We start from the raw sequence: 12,815 nt of genomic DNA, 5'->3' as shown, positions 1-12,815 counted from the left end.
GGGTGCGGCCGCGTGCACCCCGGAGCCCTCCTATTGGCTGCCCTCCCGCCCAGTCCCGCCGGCAGGAGAATGAGGCGAAGGGACTACGCCTCCCAGCATGCCAAGCGACGCGGCACTGCGGTGCGCGGTGGGATCTGCGGGCTGTGGTGCCGCGGGGCACGATGGGTACCGTAGTCCGCACCGGGCAGCCCTGACCGACGGCGGGCGAGAAGGGCGGCGGAGCGGGATGAGGAGTGCGAGTTCGAGTCCCGAGCGGCCACGGCCGGCCGGGAGAGTGCCCCCGGGTTGGTCAGTGGCACGAAGCACACCCCGACACGTGCCCTCCTCGTTAGGCTTTGCCGCAACGTCTGGCAGCAAAACAAACCGCTTTTTCTCAAGTCCAAGCCGGCAGGGTGGTGGGGGTACAGGAAAATTCTCCATTTCCATTTGGAGACAAAACTCCCTCTCTGAGGGACATCACGGCTGCCTTCCCAAAACTGCTGGCGTGTCCTTTCAGAGAGGGGTCAATATACTTTCTGGAGGGTGTCGGTGTGGGCGTGAGTAACCAGGGCAGTGCGGCGCAGAGGTGCCGGCGTCACACCGCTGCCGTGTTTTGTAGGGAAGGCGGCGGGAGGGGAGGCTGGGCTGCACCGGCGCGGCCGGCCGAGAGCCCGCGGTGACGGAGCAAAGGTGAGCTATGTCTCTGAAGTTCTCTGCAAGGCCTTACGTTTAAACTACAGCTGAGAAGATACGTAGTATTTCCATACTCAGAGTGCCCTATAATCAAAATTCACTGTCCGGATAGCAGAAGACGATATATCGAAGTTAACAAAAAAAGGCGCTAACAAAACTTAGAGGGAGCTGCAGTCGGTCTCTCCTTGAAGTATTTATTCATTCAGCAGCAATTCAGGAGGTACTCCGTGGCCATGAAGAGAAACCTTTCATCTCACAAACGATCGGCTCTGTGGTGGAAAATACCACAGGGGCAGGGAGGTTTCACCTGCAGATGGACGGTGGCTCCAAAGAGCGCTGAGGGTGCGAGGACGTGTCGGCGTATGCCTGTGTGGGCTCGACCCAAACTAGGATCTGAATTTTTGGGTTGGGGGTTTCTTGCCACAGTTGAACTGAGATACAAAACCAGAACAACACAGTCATTGGCCTGCAAGGAGTAACAAAATCCAGCCCAAAGTGCATGACCATTTCTTCCGAGTCAGGTCCACGTGTATACTAATGCAGCTTTTGAGAGAAACCCAGTAAAAATAATGCTTTGTTTCTTTACAACTTACAATTTACAACTCTATAATAAAGCATAAGCCTGCTTAGATTTACTTCACAGCACAGCAAAACACTCATTTTACTTGCCAGTTAAATTTTTTGTTTAAATTAAAAAAAAAAACTAAAAAATAGACTAGAAAACTGTTACTGCCCTTTAAAGGCACATTGTTATTCATCATCAGTGTGTTTTAGTTTCCACTTTAGGTAGCATATGAAGGATTAGGGTTTCAATGAAAGAGGGGGACAGAATAAATTGCATCCTCTACCAAAGAACTGCCAGACCTTTTCAGATGAGTGCATACCATGAGCCCTTCCCATGTTAGTCAGCTTTATCTAAACCTTCCAAAGCAATGTCTGCCCCTGAATTTCACGGGTTTCGGGGTCAGTCACAACAGAATTGTGGGGCTGGGGAGGTCAGAGGCCATTTTTGTCAAAGGGTAGTGACCTTAGCAGCAAGAGGTAGCCTGACAAAAACAGGATTCATGCTAGTGAATGGAGTTCTCACTGCTCTTCCCCCGCTGAGTCTTTTTTCTACCTGGTAATGAAAAATCTTGAAGAATTGTGATGGATTTTTGTATGCATACATACATACGTGTTTGTGTGTGTGTATACATCTATTTAAAAATATTAGACATGTGATGTTAGTTATGCTATAATATATAATATCACAATATATTATATTGTATCTATTACTTCTATCTATCTTCTGTTATATGTTTTAGCCCGTGAAAAAGGTCACACTTTTAATAAAATCTTTATTTGTTGTGAGAAGAAAGAGAGGAGAAAGACAGAAAGTGAGCAAGGAAAAAGAAAAGAGAGGAAAAAAAGGAAGAAAGGAAGAGAAAGTGAAAAAAGATTGAATATTTTGGCATGTGGTATAAAAGCTTCTTCAGAAAGATTTGTGTAGTCACATATTTACTTTATATACACATAAATAGGTGGCTAGGCAAGAACCAGCAGTTTCAGTTACCACGGTCAAGGGAAGGGCTTAATTAACAGGCTGCAGGCTCTGACTCAGCAGGCTTGGCAATTTGTACTAGGATGATTTAAGAGATTCCTGCCCCTAACTAGCCATTCTACCCAGAGGTTATCATCCTCTCATGAGCTGCTGCACTTCACGGCCTGGTACGTACCCCTGTGACCTGAAAGCTGTGGCAGCTTATATTAATATGGTGGGTTCTGACCTGCGGTGGTCAAGGAGGGGGCCTGCTTTCCCTTGCAGCGCTTCTGGTGCAGATGGTGATGGTGACCTCTGTAGAGCTGTGTTCGGTAATCTATGTATTGCTCCCCGTGAATGTCCAGTTTAAATTTCAAAGCCCTCATCAGGAAGCAGTTCAAAGGTAGTTGGAAGTGCACGTTCAGACTCCTGTGGCATCAACACAAGTTTCTAAATTAATTAAAAAAAAAAAAAAAGAAAGACTGTGGAGATTCTTTTGCAAAAAACTTTGAAAGCCCTATCTGACTGATGATGTGCTGTGGCTCTTTGTTATGAGCAGCTTTGTGGTGCTGCTGTTGGTCAAAATTCCTTCTCCCAGCACTTTGCGCACGCTGTTGCAGTTGTCCGCTCAGAAAGTCTTTATTATTTCTGGGGCTGACACTGTGTCCAATATCCATCCTCCTTCCTGAACAGTCTCCCTGGGCTCTTCAAGTCAGGGTAGCTGAGTTGTCCCCAGATGTGTTGAAGGATATGGCACGTTTGTATACTAAAACAGTCTCATTTTCTCCTCTCTTTCAGTCAATGGGGATTAGGCTTTATTTGGTTTAACGAGTTATTGTAAAAAATGTAGGAAGTGCTTCTGGCTTCCCTTGAGTGGTGCTGGGGTTCACCTCCATCCTGATCCTTCCAAAGACCCAGCTTCGAGTTACTGGTCAGTTCTGCCCACAAACGTCTCACCAATGCGTCTGGTCCTTGGAGGGACCATGGCAGGTCATGGCCAATAGTCCATCAGGTAACTCGAGATTAATTGATGTTCTTGTAAATGAGTGAACAGGGTCACAGTGGGGTCTTGGCAGATGCGATGCAATGCAGAGATTTGGAATTCGCTGGGGAAGAGAAAGTGGATTTTTCTATTCTAGTGACACTACATTTCCCATACTAATTTCTCACAGTCTTGATGAGGCAGATATTTCTATGCTTGTTAATAATTAATAGGCCAGAATCAATGCTTTGGTTTAAGCATCTTCAATAACAAAATGCAAAGTAGGACTTTGGTCTCAAACACATCAAAACTCCAGCCGCTAAAGACTGGCCACTAAAAAAGCTTCCTCACATGACTTACCTTCTTCACGTGTAGACAATTTTGCCTGAAGGTAGAGTTAGCTTAAGCCTGATCTCCCCTGTCCTTCATAAAAGTGAAGAGTGAATGTATATTGGGTAATCGCACCAGCTGACAAAGGTAAAATTTCAGGAGGTCTGTGACACTAGCCCAGGAAACAAGATTTTCATCAGGTACCTAAAGGTAGAGATAAGCTCCCGCTGTGCTTCTCAAAATCCCACCAGGACCTTGGCTGAATGCTTAAGAGCCTGGACAGTTGCAAAACCTGTCCTGGAACCCCTTCCTCCCTCAATCCTTGCAGTTTTCCAGCTCATTCCTGTAGTTGCTTTAGACCCCAAACTCTCACCAGTTTACCCACTAGTTAAACAGACAAGGTCTGAGAATTTTGCCGCTTTATTTACTCACCTAAGGAAAAACGACTTTTCCATTTCCGGTGTTCCAGTGGCAACACGTTTGTTACAAGGTCCTGTAAAGAAGATAGCACGTCTTACCTGCCTCAGTGAGTACACTGGCTTGGGTGAGCAACAGCAGCAGGACTTAAACCAGACAATATAAAGTCATCGATCTATTCAAAGCCTTGAGCACTTTCGGCTGAAAGCACAGGTGTAGGACTACTCATTGGCTGTGAGTTATATATGTTCTCAAGTCTTTCGTTGGATAAAACCATACATTGTCACGTTCAGGGTTTTTTGAAGGTTTGCTTCTGTATTTAAGTAAATTTAAATGGTATCTATTTAATTTCAAGAACTTTATTTGAGTGTGAAAATCCCTCATATATCTTGCACAGCTGTACAGATAACACTTTTGTCCATTTTAGGCATAAACGTGGTTATCATCACACTGGGTGCTATCAAAGATTTTATTTACAAAACAATTACTAAAATGCCTGATGTCATATTTCCATTTATTTATTTCTTACCCATAGGGTAATAGGTCCACCATAATTGCTTGGTGCATTTTATAATACAGAAGAAAAAGCTATGTTAATAAAATCTAAAAAAACCTCACAAATAGCTACAAATCTGACAGAAAATGTCTAAGAAAAATTCTCCCCAAAATACAATACATTTTTCCACACATACACAGTACAGAATAAGTTCAAAGGCACAGCTTTGAATTTTGCTTTTGTAGAAGTATATAGAATTATCACCACGTGAAGGAATTGAGAGAACAGTTTCATACCTGTCAATAGGTAATTAAATGAATAATCATGTTTGCATTGTCATTTTCTTTACATAATTGCTTCATATCATCATATTTAACATATGTGGCTCTGAATCCAAAATCTTCCCAGTCCCCAAGTCCCTTCTTAACCTTGTCATTACTGACCAGAGAAATTAGATTTTTCCAGATTGTGCAAACTTAACACAAATACATATATAATAAGAACAATAGTCAACTTAAGGCAGTGTATAGTTCAATGCTACATGTCTTTTCTTCTCTTTTGTAAAGATCAAACTTACTGGATCAACAGAAAGGTGCATCAATATACAAAGTTAGGTGTAAACTGAAACCTACAGCAACACATGTCTTTTAAGGAGCCAGATAGAGGAATTGATACGAACAAGTGATGACTTGGCAGAATGGTTTTTAAGGAGCGCATTAAGAGCTTAAAAGAAGAACAGATGACAGAGTTTTGCTGAGGGTGAATTTCCTGTCTTTAATTCAAATTATAAATAGGTCCCGTTCCGGCACTTTTTTTGTAAGAATTATTAACATTTGTCAATAAGAGAGGGCGGCAAAAATGGCTCACTCAAACTGACATCACACAGGGTTGGCCCACATGCCAGAATTAAAGAAGGCACAGATTGGCCCAAGAAGTGGTCTAGAATAGCACAAAATTCTTTTTCGGCTACAGGAACATTCAGTCATACTGGTCTGCAATCTGCCCACATTATGAACTACGTTTATCTGCCCAGGATCTTTTCCATCTTCACCTCCCTTGAAGAACATCCACGAAAAGTCCCACATAACATAAAGTTTTTAGAACTCTTAAGTATATGGGCTTGGCTGATACCAGTCATTTTCATTTAGCCCAACCTGTGGTGGCTTCCCCATTGATGTAGGCAAAGCCGGGAAAGTGTTGCATGTGCTCATATTCAGAATTTCTGCGCGTAGTCAAGGGGGTGTACATGTCACTAGAATTTCCATATCTTGTGGAGTGCATGGATGGGCTCGTGTAGCAGGAGTTTGCAGCCGGGACCTCCGGCCAGCGAGGAGTCACTGGTGTGGGATGCAGCCTTGGAGTACTGCTCATCAAACAGGGCTCCATTCTTGATGTTGGGCTGTTGAAAGGGTACTACAATAAAAACAAAGAAAAACAAATTTAAGAATTATCTACCACATATTTAGTTTTAAAATAAGGGCTGGTGGTATCACAATTCCGTGTTTAACAAAACCAAAATCATATGAATTAGCAGCCCTCCAACAACTAGGTAACATACCGAAGGTGGAATATCAGATAACTGGTGCCTGCAGTCAAACCAAAGCATCAGGTAAAGTTGCAAAGCAGTCACTGCATTTAAATATTGAATTAATTTGTCAAAGAGCTAGGTATATCTGGGAGCAGAAAAATAAATTAAATTCACCTAACCTTTTTCTCACAGCTTTCACTTGGAAACTTGCTATTCAGTGAAAAAGAGAGTATAAAATATCCTAACTCCTGCTCACTCAACCGAGTTTTGAGGGAGGAGAGCAAAAGGATCTTTATTACTGGAAAGGTGCCTTCCCTTTTAAATGTTCACAAGCCATCCTGCCAGTTTCTGCAGAAAAATAGTATGGTCTGGCCTCAGAGCGAGCAGCTAACTGGAGAAACTTATGAAAAGAGGCAGGCAGAAGAAGAATCTCTCTATTCCCCAGCCGTTCACAGTGACAGTTGGAAACTAGAAATCAATCTCTCTATTCCCCAGCCGTTCACAGTGAGAGTTGGAAACTAGAAATCAAAGAAGTTCAACAAATGCCTCCCACTAAGGAGAAGATGTGCTGAGGATAGGATAGGCAGGAAAACAGAGAACAGCTTTTGCCCTCTATAGCCACAGGCTGCCCAGCAACAGAAAGTAAACTGTGCTTATGAGTGCTTGCTTAACATGTGTTTCTCTTATTGCCTGTCTTACAGGAGCAGATCATCTGTGTGCTGTGCCTAAGAAATGGCTCTTCTTGTTTTGCCCTCCTATTATCCATCTGCATCACAGAGATGGTCAGGATCCCCCTTCCCCTTGACCAGCCATGTATCTTCAGAGCTTCTACATTTTACACACAAATGTGTCCATACACACAGGGCTGTGCCTTTTCTACAAAAAGTGTCATAATTTTAAATTTCATGATCTTGGATTGTTTGACACTGTGATATCTCCTTAACTAGAAAGCTGTCACCAAAGTAGGACTATCACTTCTGATGCTTACAAACCTTGCAAGCTGCATGCCAAAATTTTCAATGGCTGAGGACTGTAAAACCCCTTCCCCATATTTTGGAGGGTCATGGAGAGAAGAGCTGCCGTAGTTGTTCCTAGGAGGGAGACGGCAGTGATTCCCAAAGGGTCTCATTACATTGCTCCACTGCCGGATGGGGGTGAGGTTAATCAGTTGCATAAGTGGGTCCCCAAGGGAATTACAGCAATGCCTCCATGAGGAGTTTCTGCTGGCTCCCTCCAGACTGCAGCCAGGAAGGCAGCCCTGCCTTGGCAAACCTATTCGAACAGTTCACAAGCCTCAGGCAGCTCAAAAGCCACATGCTGGCTACTCCTATTTAGAGAGGAGAAAGAGAAGACTATTTTTGACCAAAATACTGTGGTTAGTGGTTTAGCATATTCCACCACGTCCTGGGGAAAGAGGCCAGTTAGCAGATGAGAGACAAAAGAGTAAAGCTGTACAATGCATTATTTAGCATATACTTCTCAACGCCACAGAGACTGTGGATTTACCTGCGCAATCAGCTTCTGAAACAGGCAGGTAAATGGCAGCACCGTACTGGAGCATCAACACTTCAACTGGTACTGCTAATACAGCAATCAGAATAAGCTGTATTGGCAACACCGGCAACAAGTCTATACAAGATCATCTAAATTTCCATCTTCACCCCAGCAAAAGGCTTTTCAGTAGGAAAATTCAGCAGAGCTTAGGCACTGGCTGAAGAAAGCCGCCTTTGCAGAAGAATCAAGTTTGCAGACTTGCTGGCTTTCCAGAAGCTTTTGCTGAAGATAAGAGCTGCCTGTGCCCAGCAACAATGAAACTCAAGCTTTGAAGTTTTATATGAGGTGATTTGAATTTAGGATCATGGTTCTCTCCTTTAACTCATTAATTAAGGACAGGGCACTCTGTCAAGAGACAAACAACTTGCAAGTAGAATACAATCTGCAAACAGAAGAGGTTCCAGAAAAAGTTGAACAATTTTCATATTTTTAATGTTTGGGAGACTAGCTAGTAGATTTAGGATGCAGCTTTCCTGGTCTGCACCGGCAATACACTGAAGTAATTTTCATGCTAGTGTCTGCTGACTGCCTTCACCTGAACATCTTGGTGAACAAAGCTCCTGCCGTAATGAATACAGAGGAAACAAGTTGTCATGTTATTCACTACAGCTTCAGAGTTGAATTCATCTCACCTAACTTTACTTGTCAAAAAGTCAGGCATCTAATAAAAATGAGTAATTTGTGCTCTGTCTACAGCCACTGGAAGAATTTCTCAAACCTCGAGATAAATATTTAAGACAGAAGGTGGCCCTTTTCTTCCTCCTGCTACGTGATGTAATCCATTAGTTAGGTTGGCTCAAGTTAAATAATGGTCCCTTTTCCGTAGTTGTCAAATCCATAAGTTGTTTTTCCTGGCTGATCTCAAATGTCCCACTAATGACTGAAAAAGTGAAGTAATATAAAAAAAATGATTATTTTGGCCTCCCCCCCCAGCCACTGGAAGAATTTCTCAAACCTCGAGATAAATATTTAAGACAGAAGGTGGCCCTTTTCTTCCTCCTGCTACGTGATGTAATCCATTAGTTAGGTTGGCTCAAGTGAAATAATGGTCCCTTTTCCGTAGTTGTCAAATCCATAAGTTGTTTTTCCTGGCTGATCTCAAATGTCCCACTAATGACTGTGTGCAAAATGCTTTGAGATGGTAGGCGTCAGGACCAGGATGGATCATTGGGGAAAAACCACACCGCACAAATAATACATTTTTAACTTTCTGTTTTCTGTATGTCACCTGTGGAGCCGCAAGATGTGGGCCAAGCTAGAAACATTCTTCTTTGTCTTCAGTAGAGTTTTACTTGATACCAATTATCATGGTCTTTGCCTTTATTACCCATTGATCTATACCTGAAGTCACTGTAGATTCTTGTATTAAAGAATATACTTACAACAAGATTAGTCTAGACTTTTGCCATAATACAGCAATGATTATCTCTTGTCTTCTTCCCAATGTGATATTTAATCTGCTCTGCTGTTAACCATTACAGAATCCTTTGCCATCCTGACTCAGTGCAATTTTCCTTTGAGGTTGTGAAACTGAGGTTGTGACCTACAAGAGGGGAATTACTTGCTTTCATACCCCTTACAAATGCCAAGAGAAAGCTCTGGCTTCAGCCAGGATAATTTGCTACTCGATAATTTGTAGACTGCAGAACTTTCATCTATGAGCAAGAGGAACAAAATGAACTCTGGGAATATTGTGGTGGGTCTCCTGGTTGTACGTGGCGTTATGTGGGGAAGCCACATAATGATGTCTTTTAGGTAGTTTGGACCTAAACCTGTGCCGTTGGGGGAATGAAACCTTGGCTCCCAGAATGGACTTCAGGATGCACTGAAAAGGGAAGATAATCCTCCTCCTATCTGCAGTCAAGAGGCCATGCTAAGGCTTACTAAGAAGGCAGGGCTAATGACTGTGTATGAGGGGACAGGATACAGCGTGCTGCTTTTCCTTTTCATCAAGCGCACCCGATGCAGCTGTGTTTATGAATGTGTCATGAATGTAAAAAGAATAACTGCTTGAAAATAACATGGACCCTAAATATCTAGTATTTTACAATAAATTCTGTTATGACTGAATGCAAGATGGAAAGTTTTGTAATGGTAGGTCAGCTAATCGCAAATGAGTCAGTGACTTCTTTTTCCCTACAGTGAAGAGACTATTGAAAGACAATATTTTTAAAGTACTCATTGGCCCCTGCCTGACTATTAACTCACCCAATGAAGCATCTATTCAGCCTTGTTGGAGTGTCCAAAGCATAGCCATCTGGGCGGATGCCTGCCCATGCTGCCTGAATCACCTTTCACACTCTACATCCGGTTTAATGAAGAGTGCTTAAGCATGCTGAACTCAAAACACTGGGGCCCAGTGATCTTTGCCAGATATAAAAGCGACGTTTGTTGGAGGGCACTTGACAGGAAATTACCATTTTCTGGGTTAACTCACACTTGCTGCTACTGCTGCCGTTAGACCTAGACAAGAAGCCCTTTAAGTCTGGGAGACTTTGAGCAGATTATTGTTAAGGCCTTGCCCAAAAATGTAAAATTAATTCAATTTCTTTTAGTATTATTTTAGAAAATACAACGTTAAATATGTCCTCCCATGAAGTGAAGACTGAGTTCCTGCAATGTGAGGATGGAGAATAATCTCTTTATTCTTACCCTCAACTTACTGACTGATTATGCATGGAGGTGAAAGGTGTCTCTGTCCAAACGGCAAAATATTTTCCTTATGAATGTGGCTCTGACTTTACATTGCATTAGCTCACGCTTTTGCAGAATGCTGTAAAGTTAATGTTGTACGTTAGCCACTACTTTAGGACTTGAAAATAACTCATACCAGAAATTATAGCAATTGTGAAGAACTGGCTATAAATTAACTTTGTAAAAATATGCTTAAAAGCTCAAAAAATGACATAATCAAAACTATTGATTGATTGCATCTTTATAACCCTTAATTTGATCCTTTTCTCCACAAATTGAAGCTTATTGAATATTAGTCTGTCAAATAGGTTGGCTAAAACTTTCAAGTCAATCTAAGTGATTTTGGTACTTTTGGGAGTGGCGTTTGGAGCCTTATGAAAATGTTATTTGTAATTATTTAAAAAGAAGTTAAGACATCTGTTTCCTGTTGCATTCAATACATAATTACTTCAATTACATTCTAACAATCTCAAGTCTGTTATGAAGCCATACAGTTAGGAACAATGATTCTTCTTGCATGGGTGGAATTTGGAGAGTATTTTTTTTCTTTCTGTCATTACTAGCTGTTTGATGACAGAGTGGTTATTGGGAAGGGTATATTATTCTTACTGCATTGGTATAGTCATGAGCTTATACTGTCCATGTACTGGAGGGACAAGAACTTTTCCCCTTCTTTTTTTTTGTGAAATAGATGGGCCAGAACAACGTGAATGGACACTAAAGCATGGGCTCTGTCTGGGAGAGGATTTCTTTGGCTCCCTCATTGTAACAAAAACCAGCTATTACTTTCTTCCGCTACTGCCCCCATATAAATCCTGCTGTAGAGGCATACGAAGCGAAGTGAAGACGTGGTTGGGTAGAATTGTGGCATGCAGCATTGCACAGAGAAACCAAGTGGTGCTGCAACTCATAGGGCATTTCTGGGAAGTTATGTGAGACCACTGCAGTCCTCAGAACAGTTTAGGAGAGTCAGAGTACAAACACTGCTTAAAGCTCCTTTAACTATGGCCCCAATACTGTGCTCTGCCTCTGAGAGGTGCAGATCCAATCTACCATGTAACAGCAGATTGTACTACTGCAGCATTTTCCAGACTGGTTTGTTCTGTCCAGACCATGGAAGTAAACTATGCTCTTCATAAACCAAATCTGTCAACAACAAAACAGCAGCGCAAGCACTTCCTGATACAAATGTGCTTCTCCCAGTCCCAGAAGTTGATTAGTGCCTCTTGAGGGCAGAGCCCCAGTTCAGGAACAGCTGACCCTGGCTACGCTCCTGAGCACAACAGGACATGATAGCTTAAAAGCGAAAAAAAAACAGAAGTTGATTAGTGCCTCTTGAGGGCAGAGCCCCAGTTCAGGAACAGCTGACCCTGGCTACGCTCCTGAGCACAACAGGACATGATAGCTTAAAAGCAGAAAAAAAAAAAAAAAGAGCTTGTCTTTAAGGTGGGAACTGCATCTCAAGGAACAAAAAGGGAAACACTGCTATGCCACTTCTATGGCTCTCTGTTAAGTACCTCCACCTGAGATACACCATTTGGAGGTGGTTGCTCAGTTCTGGAAGCGCAAAGAAAGAAAAGGTAAAATAAGGCTGTGTGCAGCGCAGGGTCTAGGAGTGCTTCCCAGATCTAAGTGGCTGATCTGGCAGCTTCTTGACTGAGTCCCTCCTACCTACTCTAAGATCAGGTTTGCACAGAAAGGCTGGAGGGGAGCTGCAGCTCCAGCAGGTTCCCTGCTCAGCACAGTTGAGAGAACAGGACTTTCACATGCTCCCCCGACTACGCCTGCCCTGCAGTGCACATGCAGTCCTTAGATAGCTCCTATGTATAGAGCATCCATCACAAGAGAAACTAAACAGATCATAACTCTGAAGTCTGGAAAAGACATGACAGGAACGAAGTGAGAGGAATGATACAGATCTATAACGTCTTGAATGGCGAGAGTAGATAAATGGGAATGAATATTCCCTATTCCTCATCACCCAAAAAACCCAATGCAATTATGAGATAACAGACTTAAAATTAACAAGATAATATGTGTTTCATGCAACCCATCCCCAAGTCTATAAGTATAAAAAAGCTAAAAGAACTAAAAAGCTCAAAGACAAGGTAACGGAGAGTGGTTTACTACAAAATACAACAGTCCAGCTGCTGCTTCCTTCTCAGGCTGTCCCTAGGCCAGCTCTTGCCAAAGGCAGTGTGGCTATGCTGGTGAAAGGCCTGCTCCCTACTTACCCTATTTCTAAGACTTTTCCTCCACACATTGGTTTCTGGCCATTGCTGGAGGTAGGACCTGGATAAATGGACCTACAATATGATTCACTACAGCCATGCATTCGAGTACTTACACATATATATCGTATGTTTGCTGTTTTTTGTACTGCATGTACAGTGATGCACATTCATATGGTGTGCATCTTTATATGTTACCAGATATATTAAAATATAAAAATATATACTGCTGCAGATTTCTCTAAGTAATCTTCCTACTAAAAGTGTTATCCTTGTGATTTACAAAGAAAAATTACTGCAGCATGAATGACTTTGTGTTTAAGGGAGAGGTGGAATGATATGAATTGAAATATTTATGGATAGCCTGCAAGAAGATCAAGACCTGGCCAGCC

General features: G+C 42.5%; 2 protein-coding genes across 4 annotated transcripts in view; both read right to left on the bottom strand.

Annotated features, from left to right (window-relative positions):
• The window catches only part of TMEM263 (transmembrane protein 263), a 315,606-nt gene that overhangs the window by 90,935 nt on the left and 211,856 nt on the right, over positions 1-12,815 (bottom strand). The window lies entirely within an intron of this gene.
• Positions 5,557-12,815, bottom strand: part of RFX4 (regulatory factor X4) — an 85,528-nt gene continuing 78,269 nt past the window's right edge. Inside the window, exon 18 of the mRNA XM_009277015.1 lies at positions 5,557-5,829. Within this exon, the coding sequence (XP_009275290.1) occupies positions 5,557-5,829 (273 nt within the window). The remainder of the gene's footprint in view (positions 5,830-12,815) is intronic.

The sequence above is a fragment of the Aptenodytes forsteri genome, unplaced genomic scaffold (assembly GCF_000699145.1).
Source record: "Aptenodytes forsteri isolate BGI_AS27 unplaced genomic scaffold, ASM69914v1 Scaffold482, whole genome shotgun sequence".
Classification (NCBI taxonomy): Eukaryota; Metazoa; Chordata; class Aves; order Sphenisciformes; family Spheniscidae; genus Aptenodytes; species Aptenodytes forsteri.
Note: the sequence above shows the minus strand (reverse complement) of the source record. Positions and strands in the feature narration are given on the sequence as shown.